We start from the raw sequence: 17,040 nt of genomic DNA, 5'->3' as shown, positions 1-17,040 counted from the left end.
TGCCAGTTTATTCCCGAGCAGCACAGACACACGAATCTGCTGCGTCTGACCCGAGAAACTGGACTCGCCGTTAGAAGGCGAGCAGGTGCTGGGGAGAACGGAGCTGGGCAGGTGTTGGGGAGAATGGAGCTGGGTGCTCTGAGCAGGGCGTCTTCTAATAACCGTGGCCTGCGGAAGCCAGGGATGGAAGGGGAGGTGGAGGTTAACTGGCCTGCGTCTCGTCTCACGGACCTGTCACTGGAGGCCTGCGAGGGGACAGCCACGGGTCTCTGCCGCCACCGCTCAGGACAGTCAGCTCAGCGGCTCCTTTCTGCTCATCAACAAACTTCCTGCCAAGCTGGCTGGGATTTGGGTCAATGGAAACCTCCAGTCACCGGCTCAGACCAAGAATCTGTCCCATGGGGAAAAGTGACAAGATGTGGGGAGGCCAGGCAAAGCTGTGTGTCATTTGGCTTCACATTTTAAATCAGGCTCATCAGAGCCCAGGAGCTCTCACCTTTGGTTCTCAGGTAGCGGCAGGGCCATCAAAGTCCTTCCTGGGTTTATTTATACTCCCAGGCCCTGGGGACGAAACTGAACACTCAGCAGGCGTTCACTTACATAACCTCGTGTAATCCTCAGCAGCAGCCTGTGAAACAATTTTAATTGGATAAGTTTCTGGGGCTGCAGAGCCAAGCACCCCAGACTGGGTGGCTTAAAGTGACAGCTTTATTTGCCCTCCGTTCTGGAGGCCAGAAGTTTTCCAGGTTGGTCTCTGCATCCCCCTGACCTGTGTCCCCGGTTTATAGCCCTGGGAGCTCTGGGGGCAGAGGGTCCCTCCACTGCTCTCTGATGGGAGCTGCTCGCTCGAGGTCCGGCCACAGGAAAGTGGGACAGAGGGTGGCCTTCAAACCTTTGCCCTGGCTGGAGGTTCAGGGCTCACGCTCTGCCCTCCCTTGTTGGAGGACTGACACCTTCGGCTCGTGTGCAAAACGGGAGAGAAGCCATATCCCACTTCAGTCAGTGGGCCAGCAGCCGCCAGGCCTGCTTGGACCACGCAGGCCCCTCAGCGCCAGGGGGAGGGGAGGTCGTCTCTGACCAGGCTACAAGCAACGGCTCTTAAAGAAAATACATTTTATTTTTACCTTTTCCAAAATTAAAATACATCTTTTAATATCTTTAATGAAAGCGATCCTAAAGAAACAATTGTCTTAAAAGAATGCCTCTATGGAGTAATTAATTACCAATTTATGAAATTCCGTGACTCTGACATTCGTTACAGTGGGTGTCAGTGGCCCTCTAGTGGCCCCGAAGGGTAAAAGCACCAGTTTTAGGCTCAAGACCCAGGTGTTCTCTCAAGACAGCTCCTCGGTGGGGAAAGTCGGCTGAGCAACCCGATGCCCTTTGGAGACAGGACAGGAAAATGGCAAAGGACAAATGTTTCAGGCAGCAAAAGGCAAGACCCCAAACCTTCAGTGCTGGGACACAGGCACCAGAGCTCCCTCTTCTGACTTATTACTGCATGTTTGTGAGAATTATGAACAGTTTTGGTTCCATTTCTCACGCTGTCCTGTGGGATCAGCTTATTTCTTTGAGCAGCTTGTGAGCTGGACCGAGAGGCGAGGTTTGCACCAAGGATGTGAGTAATGTGCTCGTCTCAGCGCCCTGGGGAGGGTGCCCAACACACAGTAATCCAGATAAATAAAATACTTAAGAAACATTTAAAAAATAAAAGTTAATACAAAATACCATGATAAAATCTCTACATTTCAGGTAAAGATAGGATCAGCAGTACTGATTTTCCTTTCCCCTGTCTCCAGGGCGGCTGGGCAGGGCACTGTCTTCTCTGCCCCAGGTGAGTTTTGTTAGGAAAGTGCTGTGTTCCAGTGGTTAAGGGCCCAAACTCGGAAGCTGAAATACCTGAGTTTCTAGGCAGGTGATGTGACTTACCAGGTGCCTGACCCTTGACAAAGTTCATCCCTTACCTCATCACGTGACTCCTTAAAGTGGAGACTCACCCACGGCTGGGTCTGACCCAGGAAGGCAGAGAGACTCAAAGTGCGAGAGGGACTCGCCCACCCACTGGTGTTGGCTTTGAAGCTGGAGGGAGGGTCCCCACATGACAAACAGCAAGAAAACAGGGCCCTTGGTCCTGCAACTGCAAAGAACTGAACTGCCCGCAACCCAAATGACCAGGGAAACAGATCCTGCCCGAGAGCCTGAAGAAGGGATCACAGCCGTGCTGACTTGGATTTTAACCAGGTGAGACCCATGTCGGACCAATGACCCACAGAACTGTGAAATAATAATACATTTGGGTTACTTTAAGCCATTAAGTGTATGGTCATTTGTCAGGGGAGCCATAGAAAAGTTTCCAGATGGCAGAAGCTGGGGTGGGGTCCCCTGTGGCCTGCCGACTTCTACAGGTGTGGTAGTTAATGCCAGGTAATGGCACTAAATTGGTGAGAGTGAGGGCGTATGCATGGGCACCAATATTGTCTGTCACAAAATGGAAACATGCACACACTTGCACTCACACATGCACACATGAAATGGGGAGGGACCTGCCAGCAACAGTCATATTCTTCACTTTGGAGACCAACTATGATTTCAAAATTCATCAGTGGGTCACAAGAATAGATTCATTGTCCGAATCCCAGCGCTGTCTCAGCAGCAGGTGGAAAATGGGTTGTCTTATGGACACAGTCCTACATTTTTGCTGGACTGGAAGAGATTTCAAATAATCACCATACATGTGTAGTGATGCTATATAATTTCATGTTCATTTCGTGCTTTCTGTCTTGAGATGGGGGTCAGATCTACCATCTTGCCAACGGTTTCTTCATTAAGGGGAGAGAGCACACAACCCGCCAATTCTGACCCGGGGTCACTGGGGAAGAGGGAGTGACAGACGCCTTGAGGAAAATGACCGCATCACCTTCTAGCTCATGTAAGTGACACGAGGGGACACAGCACATACTCAGTTTTAGAAAAGATTATGAGGGTGGGAGGAAGCCTGTGGACAGACACTAGGATCAGGATCAAGGATGGCAGTTGATTAAAGCAGCTCTTTAAAAAAACACAGAAATTTTAACATGCTTTCAAATTCTATCAGAGGGAAAGGAAAACAAAGCTATCTAAAAAACCTGCATGATTGCCTGGCCGGGCGTGGCTCAGTGGTTGAGTGTCGACCTGGGATCTAGGAGATTGGGGGTTCGGTTCCCGGTCAGGGCACATGCCTGGGTTGCGGGCTAGGCAGCTGATCATTGACTCTTTCATCATTGATGTTTCTCTCCCTCTCCTTTCCTCTCTCTGAAATCAATATACTTAGAAAACAACTGCATTATTGTATTTCCCCTTGGTTATATATTTCTTTTAAAAAAATTGTTTTCATTGTAAAAGTAACTTAATGATAAGCTTCTGTCTTAAAGGGGCATGGTATATCACAAAGTAGGGGGTACGTAGAAATGAATATGGGGAAAATGTCCTACACCATAAAAACAGGGTTGGGAGGAAGGCAGGCTGAATCCCAGGTGGCCGAGGCCAGGTTTCCGGAAGCTGTGGCTTGAGCAGGTCCCTTGACAGGGTGGAGGCCAGCAAGCTGACCTCAGCCTGCTGACTGTCAGTCGGGGTAAGGGCACTGAAACTGGACAGTGCTGGGGAAGAGACGGAAGAAGGGCCAGGAGACCAAGACCAAGCCAGTTCACCAGCCACTGAAAATGTGTCACATCAGGGAGGTGAGGGCTCTGCTGTGGTATTTTCTGTACTTCGTAAATGTTTGATTTTTCATAATTAAAACTAAAACACACATTTAAAACAAGCAGTTAAACTGAAGTATGAACTAAACAAAGCAGGGAGGTGGACTAAAGACTGGCAGTTGCTTCCCTGGGGGCCCATCCACCCCCATATCCTACCAGTTCAAATACCCATCAGGAATTCTCACAGTTTGAAGGGGAAGGAAAAAGCATTTTATGGGGATGCCTCAAAACTGAAGCTCCGGTCAATACACTTTTAGACCTGTCCCAGCCAATACAGAACTTCATACAGATATTTCTTTATAGTCTTTTAAGTTATGGTCACTTTTCTCCAAATGCCCTGGAGCTACTTCAGATAAAACAGGGTGTCCAATCCAAACAGGACTCCAGACTCAGGTGACTGTCAGTTCCCTGCTGCTTCTGGCAGCAGCACCTCAGTGCAGGTGCTAAAGGGCTGGGACAGTTCATGGGGACCTTCTGTGGTCCAGGCACTTGTACGTATCACCTCCTTCAGTCGCCCTTACAAGACACGCCTGTGAGGCTGGCCGAGGCTAAGGTACCTGCACAGGCCCACACACCCGGTGAGAACCCGGCAGGTCCACTGTGTGCGATGCCCTGATTCTCGCAGGGGATGCAGGAGATACACTAGGTCACCTCAGCTCATACAATGTGCACACCTTTCTATGACCACTTTGAAGAGGGTGCATTTATCATTTGGTCCCTACAGTTCTCAAGTATTTTCAGGTATTTATCTCACCAGATTCCAAAGGATGCGGAAGGAAGCTGCTTCTGACATGTTAGTTTTGATTTTATTCCACAGATCTTATATAGCTATACAACATAAAAAAGCACAAAATACTGAACTCTTATTTTCTTATTTACATGATGTAAAATTTTTAACAAAAACTTCTTATGAAACGTGTTAAGTAGAGCAGAAATACTGCCCGCAATGACCTGAAATATGCTCTATTTCATGATTTTTTACTCTATAAGAAAGTCTGATTCAATTTGTCTAAATGCAGCAACTACCCAGTTCCATTCACTGTGATGAGCTATGTTTTCAAAGCCAACTTGGGGAGAGCCATGCTGGTCAGAGCTGTGGGTCTGCACCACGTGTGCCGATCCTCAGTATCTCAGGATCGGTTATCTTCAATGATAATAGTTCTCCTAGGATAGGCTTCAAGTTCGACAAATATGTATCGAAATTCGTATTCACCACTTTCTGGGTTCTGAAAAAAATAGTGTTTCAAGGTGTTTTTCTTTCCAGTGCATTCCACACAGCAGACTCAAACCCTGTCTCCCTGCCCCCTCCTCACCTCCTTCACTCCCAGGTGCACCCAGAGCACACTCACACCTGGGTTGCCCCGCCCCTCCTCACCTCCTTCACTTCCAGGTGCACGCAGAGCACACTCAGACCTGGGTGTCCCCACTCAGACCTGGGTGTCCCCACATCCAGAGCACACTCAGACCTGGGTGTCCCCACCCTTCCTCACCTTCTTCACTTCCAGGTGCACCCAGAGCACACTCAGACCTGGGTGTCCCCACCCGCAGAGCACACTCAGACCTGGGTCTCCCCGCCCCTCCTCACCTCCTTCACTTCCAGGTGCACTGTCCCCTGCTTCCCAGGCTCCGAGCCCTGGATGTAGAACTTCACTCGCATGTGTTTCAGCCCATCTTTTACATATTCAATAAAACTGTCAAGAAAAGAAAAGACACAGGCCTAAATCCCTTTACTTAAAAACAATCCCAGCCTTCCACGTGCATGCCACGCATAGTACCTCACGTGCTGCCTCCGACCACGTCTGGTCGCCTCCCCATAGCCTTTAACGGGCTCGCCAAAGACACTTATTACCTGCAGACAAAAGACAACGTTCTATTGAGTGGTTTTGTTTTTTGTTTTTTTTTTAAGTTTCTTAGGGAAATATTTTCTGACAAACTAAGTGATTTATTCTAGGGAAAAAATCAGTACGCCTGGGACCCTTTCAAAATGACAACTTCAATAATGAAAAAAGAAAAGTTATTATGCAAAAATCACCCCATAGCTAACTAAATGTTTCCTGCAGAGACCGATCCAGGCACTTTATGGTGCTGCTTATAGCTTCTGAAGCGCACAGGTGAAGTGGAGCTGCTCCCATTCCCACAGGGACGATCCAGCACTCAGTACTCACAGGCCCAAGCATCTGCAGTGAAACTTATCTAGGGGTCTAATACTAAAAGCTATGAGATGAAACCATTTTTTAAGTCATTAAAGTGAAAAAACAACAACACCCTATTAAAATATTTAATAAACATTAAATATTTAATAATGACCTATTTAAAACAAACCAGATCTATAGGTATGAATCAATTATTCCTAATGGGAAAACTCACAATGAAATGGAAATATAATTTTTATTGAATTTGAAATGTAAACACTCAGGAACCTTTAAAAAATGATATAAAACTAAAATGAATGTTGCCTCAAGACTATAAAATTTTTCCTTTTCTGTGTTGGGCATCGTCAGCATCACTTTTTCCATGCCTAAGTAAAAAGGAGTAAAGTGTAAGATGAGAGAGTTAACTGCGGAGCTGAGACAAACAGAAAACTATTCAAACAATTCACTTTAGTAGAAACACTGGTACCACAACATGAGCGTTTTCTAGTTTTCAACCAGGCACAGTGCCTGGCAAAGAACAAGACCTTATAACTGCTGACAGCACTGAATGTTGAAGTTTAATTATTATTTGTAGAGCTCTTTAGACAGCTAATTAAGTTACAACTTTTATTCTATCCCAATGCTTTATTCTGTGTATTTTGTTTTGTTCAAAAGGTGGAAGATCTAGGAAAAGCTGGGTTTGTGAATACCATCTCTTCAGAGCTGCATCCTAACATTTGATTATGCCGCTTCTCCTATTTACCTCATGTCTGTCAGTTTCCCCTTCCTCAAACGGGACAACAGCAGAGCCCGACAATGGTTTCTGTGAGATTTAATAAGGACAATGCACTGACACGCTAAGCACAGTCCTTGACTCGTAACATGCTCTCAAGGAGGAATTACTATTGTGATCAGGGGGTCACGAATCAGGTTTCATAAAAAGACTGGACACATCACATAATAACAGTCTTACAGAAAGGAATGGTGTAAAGTGAGACACTTAAGAATCGTGTAGCTGTTTCAGACTCTGGTATATTCTAAGCTTTTATTACCTATGGTAACTAGTGAAATTAGTTTTTCTTGTATAATGAGAATGAAAATAGTCTACCCGGACCTTTGGGTGCAAGTACAGAACCAAGAACTAATAACATAAACGCCAACATTATGTATTATTACATAAATGTCACCCGTCTTAGACCCCGTGAGTTCTGCCCATCCCCTCTTCCTATTACCAGTTTGTGTAACCACTTTGGGGACTCACCTCGGGGTGCGACCTGCACTTTTCTAAGGCTTTCCCATATATCTTGTTAGGGCTGGACGAAGAGAAAAGCTCTCTGAAAATCACGTAGAACAGGCCACCTGAAAGCCACAGAAAAGGAAGATGAAGCAGAGCCCGGGCGAGACAAACAGGTGAAGCAGCCGCTCGGGGCCCTCTACCTGCTGCGCTCTCGCACCTGTAATGCCGACGCCCACGATCACCACGATTAAGTAGGTGAAGTCTCGTCCGGCTTCTTTCACTGTCGAGAGAGAAGAGCAGCGGGTCACAGGGGTGCGGACACGCGCAGAAACCCTCGGCGTTTCCAGGGGGGTGGACGCCGGGCCGAAGGAGGGGGTCAGCCTGTCCCGGAGCAACTGCCCCCACACGTCCCGGGAACCAGGGCCGATGGAAACACGGGCAACCGCACACCTCGGAGGGGCGGCGGCCGCACGGTCCAAGGTGCGGGCCGCCCCCAGCTGCGGCGGAAGGGTCAGCAGCGGCCCGCGCACCCCGGGCGCCTCCCTACCTCGCTGCGCCGTGGAGACGGCGCCCCCTCTCGGGCTGGGCACGGGCACTTGCTTGCTGCTGTCCTCCTTGGCTCGCTGGGGACCCCGTCCCTGCGTGCAGATGGCCCTCGGGGGGACCCGCAGGACGCCGCCGGGTCGCGCCGCGTTCGGCCCGCGCGGCCCCCACCTCGGGCCGGGCTCCGTCTGCAGCCAGGCTCGAAGCACCACGCGCGGCAAGGGCAGGCGCGTCCCCGAGGGCCCGCGCAGCTTCTCCGTGCACTGCACGGCTCGCAGGAAGGCGCAGATCATGGCCGCAGGCGCCGCTGCGCCTCGGGAGGCCGACTGCGGCCGGCAGAGCCCCGCCGCCCCTCCTCGGCCCGCCGGCCCCGCCGCGGCGCCCGCATTCACGCCGCGGAGGCCGCGCTCCGCACCAACGTTCGCGCTCGCTCCCGCAGCGTCAGGACGACCCGTCTCCCGAGCGAAGCGGCCGTCCCCGTCCCTTGCTCCTCGGTCCGCTGTCGAAGTGAACCACGGTGCTCCGAGCACCCTCTAGGCTGACATTCACGCGCTCCCCGCCATGCCTTTGCACAGCACCCCGGGAAACCCCTAGGGATGCTGGGAATAGTAGTTCGAGGGCTTAGGAGTTGCTGCCGCGGGGCAGGCACCAGGACTACAACCCCCATAGTGCAAGGCGGCCAGAGCGCTCGCGGTTCTCGCGGTCTCCCAGACGACCTCGCCCGGGGCTGCTTACGCATGCGCCGCACGTAATAGGTTTTGGCTGGAGTCGCGCCGCCGTTGGAACAAAATAGCCGTAGAACCCGCGCGAGTCAAGTGCGTGGCGCGGGCTGCGTTTCCCAGCCCCGCACGGAGACGGCGCGCGCGGAACGCCCCGGCCTGACCGCGCCTCCGCCCTCTCTCACGGGCGGATGACGCAGCCCCTGAATTTCAGTGTCTTCCCCCCGAAAAATGAGCGCGAGCAGCCCCAGAGCCAGCGTCTGGGCAGGCCCGAGGCCGCCACCATCGCGACGCGGGTGCGACGGGCCCCGAGGGCAGTCCCGGGGGTGGGCGTGGCGCCGGGTGGGCGTGGCGCCGGGTGGGCGTGGCGCCGGGTGGGCGTGGCGCCGGGTGGGCGTGGCGCCGGGTGGGCGTGGCGCCGGGTGGGCGGTGCTCTCCCTCGGCGTCCTCGCGCTGCCCCCGCTTTCCCGCCGCGTCTCCATGGCGATCGGACGCGCCCGGCTCCTGCAGCAGCACTGGCTCGGCGTCCAGGCGCTGCGCCTGCCCCTCGGGGGCGTCGGCGCGACCCCCGGGAGCGGCGGGTTCAGGTGACGGTCCCCTGCCCGCCCCGCCCGGCGCCCTTCCCGTCGCTGCTCCCGGTCCCCCCGTGGCGCGGCGCGGGCGGCCCCGTCGGTGCGGAAAGGTCGGGAAGGAGGGCGGGGGACGGGTCTTCAGCGTGGGAGCGCGGGTCACCCGCGGCGTGGACGCGTGGAGCAGCCCCCGGACACCTCCCCGCCCTTTCCGTTGAGGCGGTTAATGGGCGCGGCGAGAGCGGCGAGTCCCTCGGCCCCTCGGCCCCTCCGCCTCGCGGCGCCCGTGACTCCGCCTGCGCAGGTGCGCGCCCAGGTGTGCGCCGCCCGCGCCCCCGAGGTCCTTCCGTTTCTGAGACGGGGGTCGCCTTTCGTCGTCTTCTGCCTTTATAACTGAGGAGAGGAAGCGCTATGAGTGTCTGTAGCGACCGCGACTCTGGTTACAGGACCCGGGACCCCGAGGCGGATCCCTCCGGCAGGCGGGTGGGTCTGGGAGAGCCCCCCCTCTGTCAGCGCCTCCCCCCCCCCCCGGGGCAGCGCCTCACTCTCCCTCCCGGCAGCCCCCCCCCTCCCGGCAGCGCCCCCCCCGGGCAGCGTCCCCCCGCCCCCTTCCCGGCAGCGCCCCCTCCCGGCAGCTCCCCCTCCCGGCAGCGCCCCCCTCCCGGCAGCTCCCCCTCCCGGGCAGCGCCCCCTCCCCCGGACAGCGCCCCCTCCCCCGGGCAGCGTCCCCCCGCCCCCCTCCCGGCAGCGCCCCCTCCCGGCAGCTCCCCCTCCCGGGCAGCGCCCCCTCCCCCGGACAGCGCCCCCTCCCCCGGGCAGCGTCCCCCCGCCCCCCTCCCGGCGGGCCCCCCCCCCCCGGCAGCGCCCCCCTCCCGGCAGCGCCCCCCGCGCGCCGGACTGGATCCAGGCCAAGTTTGCGTCTCTAGTTAAACCGAGGGGCAGCTTCTCGGCGGCGCCCGCGGGGTCAGCTCCGGGCCCCGTCGTGCCGGGCCTCCTGCCCAGTGCTCCGGCCGGGGGCGGTCCGCTTCTGGGGCCCAAAGGCTCGTCCCCTGCCCTTCTCTTGGGGAGCCCCGGAGCTGGAGCGGGGTCCCGGTCGGCAGCGAGAGGCCACGTGGGGGTGAGATGGGAGGGGCGGGGACGGGCCGCGGCCGCTTTGGGGCTCTGAGCCCCGAGGACCCGCGGTCAGGGTGGGGGCGCGCTGCCCCGCACCTTCCAGGCCCCTTCCCCTCCGTGGGGAGCGCCGGCTCTGCTCCTGCCCCGCGGTTACACGTGGAGGGGTGCTGGAGGGGTGCTGCTGGTCGGGACGGCGTGCGCTCTTGAGGGTTGTCTGCTTGCTTGTAAGCCGTCTTTACTGACAGATTAAAAACTCGCGTGGTGTGCCCTCGTGTCGCCAGGTGTCTGCGCTGCAGCATCAGGGGTTCTGGTGCTCACCAGTTCAGCTACTTGCCCCTTTTTTGGTTTTCCTGAATCTCCAGGACTAGGTCAGGCCCCCTGGCCGCCCTAGGGTTCCAACACCTCACTTTCTTCCGTGTCCCAGACAGGGCCCTGTCCCTTGGTGTCATGTTTTCTTAGTTGGTTCTCGAGTGAATGTCTGTAATGCTAGACTTACCGCAAGCCTTGTGACAAATGATGTGGTGGCAATGCCTGCAGAAATTCTTTAAGTAGGAGAGAAAGACTGGAGTTTAAGTAGGAAGCTTGAACTTTAAATCATGTTGCCACTATTACTGAAATTAGTCTTTATATGCAGGGCTCTGTTCCAGGGGAGCAGGATTTTTGGGTGATGAGTCTTCTGTTTGTGAGTTGACTGAACTTCCTGGCCAGATGACATCATTAGAGGGCCTGTCACTGCGCCTGGCCTGGGAGCCTGCTGTCCACCTGTGATTTGGTGATACATCCATTCTTTTTGCTAAAGAAAAGCCAGGTGCCATGAATGATTGATTATGGTCTAAGTAGGCAGTTATTTTAAATGTCTCAAAGCAGAAAAACCAAGCCGTGGGACACCTGGAGACATCATGAGCTGTTTCTGTCCCACACACTCTCCCCAGAGTTGAAACCACACTCCCACTGACTGAGCGTTGTTTCCTGAATGGAGGCCGTGCGGTTTCGCTAACTCTGTACTGCGTCTAGTATTTTCTCCCAGCAGACAACTTTGAGATGGACTTTCTTAACTGAAGACATAGGGCACATTTTTTCTCCTTAGGATATATTCCTAGAAATGAGATTCCTGGTTTAAGAAAACGCGTGTGCCTTTAATGGTCGTAACAAACACACCCAGATTTGGCCTTCCACATGGTGCCCCAGTTTCTACTCCTGGCCATGAGCGAGCGTGCCCGTTTACCTGCCGCAGCCAGCACTGGTCCTCGTCATTCATTGCTGTTCACTAATTTGCTGGATTGAAACTGATCGATACATCATATTAATCTACTTTTCTCCAGTTCCCTTGGAAAGGTCTAGGGGAATAGTTCTTATTTCCTTTGGCATCTCTCGAATGAAGAAATACGTAATGACAAGAAGCTGTTATCAATTTAGTAATGCTTTAAAATACATTAATTTTTGATTAACCACAGCAGTATTCATTAAGTAAAAAATATTGTTAAAAGAGCCTAGTGGGAGACATTCCTCGGTCCTCGTACGCCGTGTGTGTGAGACCTCACCGCAGATCCTTCGCACTGCGGGACCCTCGGGACACCGGCGGAGACTCCTGGGAGATGGTGTTGTTTGACAGAGAAGCCGTGGATGTTCTTTTCATGTGAAGCTTAGGTGTCAGAAACCTTTGTTGACTGAATTTTATCTTTGGATGTGTGATAACAGATCAATATATAACTTTCAAGAATAGTTAATCACTTAGGAAATGCTTTCAATCATTTAAAATGTGCCATATTGTTTCACTTATATGTGCAATGTAAGAAAACAAATGAACAGAACAGAAACAGACCATGAAAACAGAGACCCAAGGGATGGTGACCAGCTGGGAGGGGTGGGGGATAGGTAAAGAAGGGGAGGGGATAGAGTCAGTAATACTGTGATCAGTTTGCATGGGGACGGGCGATTACTGGAGTTCGTGAGTGATCACACTATAAGGTATAAAAATGTTGAATCGTGATATTGTACACCTGAAACTAATATAATATTGTATACCAACTACACTTAAATAAAAAAATTAAAAAACATATAGTTTAAAAAATTGTGTACCGTATTGAGTAACGTACCCCATCCCCCAAATGCTGTCCACCCAGAGCCTCAGGATGTGACTTTATGTGATACAAGCGTCTTTGCAGATATAATTAGTTAAGATGAGGTCAGGCTGGATTAGGATGGGTCCTAAATCACATACGAATGATGTCATTATAAGAGGTCAGGCACACGCACGAACACACACACTCATGGAAGATGGCCATGTACAGGTGGAGCAGAATTGGAGTAATGTTGCCACAACCCAAGGGAACCACCAGGAGCTGGAAGAGGCCAGGAAGGTTGTTCGCTAGAGCCTTTGGAGGGAGCACGGCCCTCCCAGCGCCTTGACTTTGCACTTTTGGCCTCTAGGCTTGGGAGACAATACATTTCTGTTGTTGGAAGCCACCTAGTTTGAGGTCCTTTGTTAAGGCAGCCCTAGGAGACTAATACAACCGGAAACCATACTTTCCCTCTGACGGTTGTGTTACAGCCAGGGCAGTGGAGCTGAAACTTTTCTGCCATGGAAATCTTTGCTTAAACAAAATTTTCAACAGAAGCTTAAAAATGTATGGCACAGGTGGAATTCTCTGATTCCGGTGGAGCGAGCGCTGCTGAGCTCTCAGACTAGCACCTTCCTGCCTCCGCCCCTCTGCTTGCTGCTCTGCAGAGCACAGGTGGAGACCCGCTGCACAGCCTGACGGCGTCCAACGTCCCCTGCGCACTGGGTAGAGGGTCAGACAGGACAGAGGCACACGGAGCGCCTTTCCTGGAGCTGGACCCGAGACGCACAGGGTGGTCAGCGTTCGTACCTTGGCGAACTTGCTACCGTCCAGGACCCGGGAAGGTTTCTGGTACCCCACCTCTCTTGAGTTGGGATGCCAGCATGCAGACCATGGCTAATGTTTGTGGAGGGCTTGCCAGGTGCCGCTCGGAAGCACGTGGGCAAGGTCAGGCAGTCTGAGTCCTTGCTGACCTGTGGATGTCTCATGCTGTCCCCACAGTGGGCAGCAGGCTAGGCCGAGTCCCAGGGCCATGCCCTTTGGTGCCTCTTCAGTGCTACTGGTGCTGGGCCAAGGCCACGTTCTGTTCTCATCTGTCCACGTGGATTTCACTCTTCAGCTTCCAAGAGACACTGTCGCCCTTCCTGCCTAGTTCTTGAGACCTCTCGTTTTGCCCCCAGTTATTGCCCTTGTCCTGTTTGAGTGACAGTCCAAGTACATGCGGGCAGCCAGCTTGGTGGGCAGAACTGACGTTGGTTAGACTCTTGTTGAGCGAAGCACAGGCTCGGAGTGCCGGTGCCGGTGAACCGAGCACTTGGATACGCAGGCTCTGGACCTTCGACCCTTCCTAAGGGGCAGGCTTGGCGGAAGGTGGGTCAACAGCTGGCGTGTGTGGTAAAGAGCTTCCAGACCTTTCTGAGGAAACTGCCTGGTCTTCAGGAGCGGCTCTGCCAGCTGCCACCCAGAAGCAGGAGGCCATGGACTGAGGGACTTCCTGGGCGTTCAGATCCCTGCCCAGTTGCCTCCGAGTACCACTGCTTTCAAGGACTGATTTTGATAAAAATCATTTTAGGAACTTCTGGAAGGGACGAATTGCATAAAATATTATGCCCTACGTCATCGAATCCTAAAAGCCACAGGATGGTAAAATTCACTCTTATTTTACGTACCACTGAAATAAAAACAGGTGGACGATGGGAGGACACTATTGAATGGGAGGGGTTGAGCCGTGGAAACACCTGTGGGTGAGTGTGTGGCGCTTCTGCGGCCGTGGCTGCCGCAGCTGCAGTGGGAACCGGCTGTCGCCCTCGGGGCCAGCGGAGCCGTGGGTGGCGTTGGCGGGTCTGGCGCACAGATCTGATCTCCTTTGTTGGTTCTGTTGTCCTGTTATTGAAAAAGGACGGTTAGTGATTTTAGCTTTCCCTTTTGTTTCCACTGCATTCACTGCACAGAACCTCTTTGCTGCTGGCGGCTGGTAAGAAGCGTGAGTGTGCGGTGCTAGTTTTAGGATGCGTCATGCTAAGTCCAGTTTTCAGGCTCCTGACTCAGGACACAGATTGTCCCCCAGCCCCGCCCCCTCCCTCCCTCTCTATTTCTTTGCAGAGGTGAAGTTTCACAGTGAGTAATCCGTGGGGTTCATGAGTCCTTTAAAATGCTGTTGTGGGAGTGGACAGTTCGCCTTGCGCTGTAGTGATTTGCCTTCTCCACGTTGACTTGCAGGAAGGGGCCGGGCGTCCAGTCTGCTGCCCCCCGTGCCCCTCTGCGGCAGCAGGCCCCGGGCGACGGGCACCGCGGGAGGCCCTCCCCTCGCTGCCCCGTGCTGCTGGACAGGTGAGGCGGCGCCTCCGTGCTCGGGAGGCTGCCGGGATGGTGGCGAGAGAGCCACAGGCTGCGCACGCCCGGCGCTATTCTGAGCGCTCTAACAATAGATCCGTGGAGGAGGAATGTACAATCCGCAGAGTTCGATGTGAGTCATCGGCCTGTCACCGTCGTTATTAGACTAGCTTTATGAAGCTGAACTTCTAAAAGTGATACGTCGATTTAATTTTCCTTTTAAGAAAATGGCCTTTAAAATGATTCACTTTCCCGCTGATATAAACCCTTGAAAAAGGAGAGAGAAGTTTAGAGTGTCTCCCTCTAAACGTCCGGGAGGCCTCCGAATTTCGTAGCCTTCAGCGTTTGAGGGGCCCGCTGTGCTGTGGCAGCATTCTGTCCTGTGCCCTCAGCAGCGAGAGCTGTGGGATCTTTTTTAAAAATTGCAATTTGAAATCGATGCTGAGAGGCCTGTGGATTCATGCTGTTCTGAGGTTTACGGAGTGAGCGCCAGCTACGTGCTAAGTGAGGGCTTGGGATTGTCACAGACATTGTACAGTGGAGGGTGTGAGGCTCACAGAGTCTATGAATTGCAAAGTTCAGATGAAAAACGTTAAGTTGCCTGATTTGAAGTTTTGGGCTGTTAGTACTATTATCACAACTAGCTCAGTGAACAGGGTACATGCTTTTAGTGTGTTTTTAAAAAGAAATGAAAAGCCAAAAAAAAAAAAAAAGGCACTGAGGACATCCATTTAAGCTTCAGAGCCTGCACTCCGGGAATAGAACCTGTCACACAATAACCTGATGTAAGAACAGAGCAAATATTCCCTGTTACCTTTTCTGTGAGGACCTACCTCACTTTCCCAGTGTTACCAGCATTTCAGGAGGGGTTATTTCCCTATGAAATGTTTGGAAACCTGACTTTCATCATGGTTTAAGTATTTAAAATAGTTAGGCTCACGATTAGAGAGTAGGGGCCGGCCCTTTTAGATTGGCCAGAGGGTTTTGTTCCCTCTGATCCCCTATCCCAAGACGACCCCCGGCCCCCAGTACAGTCTCTGTAGCTTCCTCTCCTGCTCCCTTTGCCGAAGGTCACAAAGGTCACAGGCAGTGCTTTCTGGGCACCTCCAGATTCTTACAGGGTTTGTAGAATCCTAAGGTCATAGAAACACAGTGAATATTGGGGACCCATCTCAGCGTCATATTTATAGGGCATGTAAATGAGAAAGAAAAGGGTGCTTGAGGAAACCTTAGGGGGCTCGGTGTTTCCTTGAAGCCCAGAGGAACAGCCACAAGCTGAGGGCGTTGAGGGGGCGGGGGAGCTGGGGCTGCACCTCAGCAGCAGAGCGCAGGTGGAAGTGCGTTGATATTTCCTATTCCACGTAGGGTGTTTTTCTCTTTTTGTTTGAGGAGTGGGGATGCTGCCTTTTTATTTTTTTATTGATAGCTGAGCATGCATTGTCTCCTCTCTTATTCCCGCCTGCCTCTCCATTTAATAGCACTTCCACTGGGAAGGTAGTGAAATCCTGCTGTTGGGTCTTGTGGGAATGTGATTAAAAGGCCCAGGAGGTTAGCGCCTCATGTCTGGGTCTCCGTGTGGGGGTGTGTCCTGAGAATTGTACCAACCTGAGCACATCCATGGGGAACACACTGAAGGTGAGGGGTGGTGGCCTTGTGTGCAGGCAGGGCCTGTCACCGCCTTCCCCGTGGAGGTGAACGGCCTGGTGTCGGGCGCTGCAGCCGCCTCTCTGATCTCCGCCCTCTCTCAGCTTGCCTTCAGAAATCTTGCTGAAGATCCTGTCCTACCTGGACGCGGCGACCCTGCTGTGCATGGGATGTGTGAACAGGCGCTTTTACCACCTGGCCAATGACAAGTAAGGAGAAAGCCAGCGTCTCTGTCGTGCCTTGATGGTGGTCCTGAGAACTAGTAAGGCCTTTTAAACTGGTTTTTAAAATTTAAAAGAATTAATTTCAAGAGTATTTTTAGACATGCTATTTCTGATACTTTAAGTACTTGTATGATACTTTCAAAGATTTGCATCTCTGTGTTTAAGGAAGGGATTATTCTTTGCATGAACTGAAAAGGCTCATACTTGATATGGCTGTTGGAGCAGGTGGCTTCCGGCGTGCTGGCCAGGAGGACATGCTGTGTCCCGAGAAGCAGACAGACTTCCCACAGGCTCAGCACGGGCTGGCCCTGCCTGGGTTTGCAGGGTGGGGGGCGTGTGCTCTGTTGGCAGCAAGCAGATCCTGAAGAAGGGCGAGGGAGGGGCTCTGTGAGGTGTGTTTGTCAACCTCGGAACCCTGCTCGGTGCCTAAGCGTGAAGGAGGGTGGGAGAGAAGCCGAGAGGGAGCTCCCATGGAGGTTTGCCCTGGAGGCAGGAAGCAGAGGGAGGCGACGAGGGTCACCAGCTCACCTGGGCTAGTGGGGTGGCTGTGAGAAAAGGAAACCCTCCTCTGCCTTGTTGCTCTGATCTTGTCTGCAACTCAGAGTTTTATCTTGGGGGCGAGCTGGTGGATTCTCTGAGCTTCTGGTGAGGATTTTGTGGCCTGCAGCTGGGCATCTTGGTTCATAGGTCTCTGTGTCCTTCATCATCAAGAGGTCAGACAGGTACTG

At 53.0% G+C, this 17,040-nt stretch overlaps 2 protein-coding genes across 2 annotated transcripts in view; one reads left to right on the top strand and one right to left on the bottom strand.

Annotated features, from left to right (window-relative positions):
- Positions 1–4,527: 4,527 nt before the first annotated feature.
- TIMM21 (translocase of inner mitochondrial membrane 21) lies at positions 4,528–7,997 on the bottom strand. Its single transcript, XM_087818604.1, has 6 exons — positions 7,654–7,997; positions 7,324–7,386; positions 7,131–7,228; positions 5,513–5,586; positions 5,323–5,428; positions 4,528–4,963 (listed from the first exon to the last, which is right to left on the bottom strand). The coding sequence occupies exons 1-6, from the start codon at positions 7,940–7,942 to the stop codon at positions 4,868–4,870; spliced, it is 726 nt and encodes a 241-aa protein (XP_087674730.1). The 5' UTR covers positions 7,943–7,997; the 3' UTR covers positions 4,528–4,867.
- Positions 7,998–8,848: 851 nt separating this feature from the next.
- The window catches only part of FBXO15 (F-box protein 15), a 31,732-nt gene continuing 23,540 nt past the window's right edge, over positions 8,849–17,040 (top strand). The window contains exons 1-3 of the mRNA XM_087818603.1: positions 8,849–8,955; positions 14,331–14,441; positions 16,193–16,297. Of these exons, the coding sequence (XP_087674729.1) occupies positions 8,849–8,955; positions 14,331–14,441; positions 16,193–16,297 (323 nt within the window). The remainder of the gene's footprint in view (positions 8,956–14,330; positions 14,442–16,192; positions 16,298–17,040) is intronic.

Source organism: Miniopterus natalensis, chromosome 7, assembly GCF_054644295.1.
Source record: "Miniopterus natalensis isolate mMinNat1 chromosome 7, mMinNat1.hap1, whole genome shotgun sequence".
Classification (NCBI taxonomy): Eukaryota; Metazoa; Chordata; class Mammalia; order Chiroptera; family Miniopteridae; genus Miniopterus; species Miniopterus natalensis.
Note: the sequence above shows the minus strand (reverse complement) of the source record. Positions and strands in the feature narration are given on the sequence as shown.

Excerpts from the sequence above, each read along its gene's own strand:
- TIMM21 (XM_087818604.1), bottom strand. The coding sequence starts at position 7,942 with ATGATCTGCGCCTTCCTGCGAGCCGTGCAGTGCACGGAGAAGCTGCGC. Across the intron at positions 5,587-7,130 it reads AGTGCAGGTCGCACCCCGAG|GTAATAAGTGTCTTTGGCGA; the intron begins GTGAGTCCCCAA and ends TTTTGTCTGCAG. Across the intron at positions 4,964-5,322 it reads TGCACCTGGAAGTGAAGGAG|AACCCAGAAAGTGGTGAATA; the intron begins GTGAGGAGGGGC and ends TATTTTTTTCAG.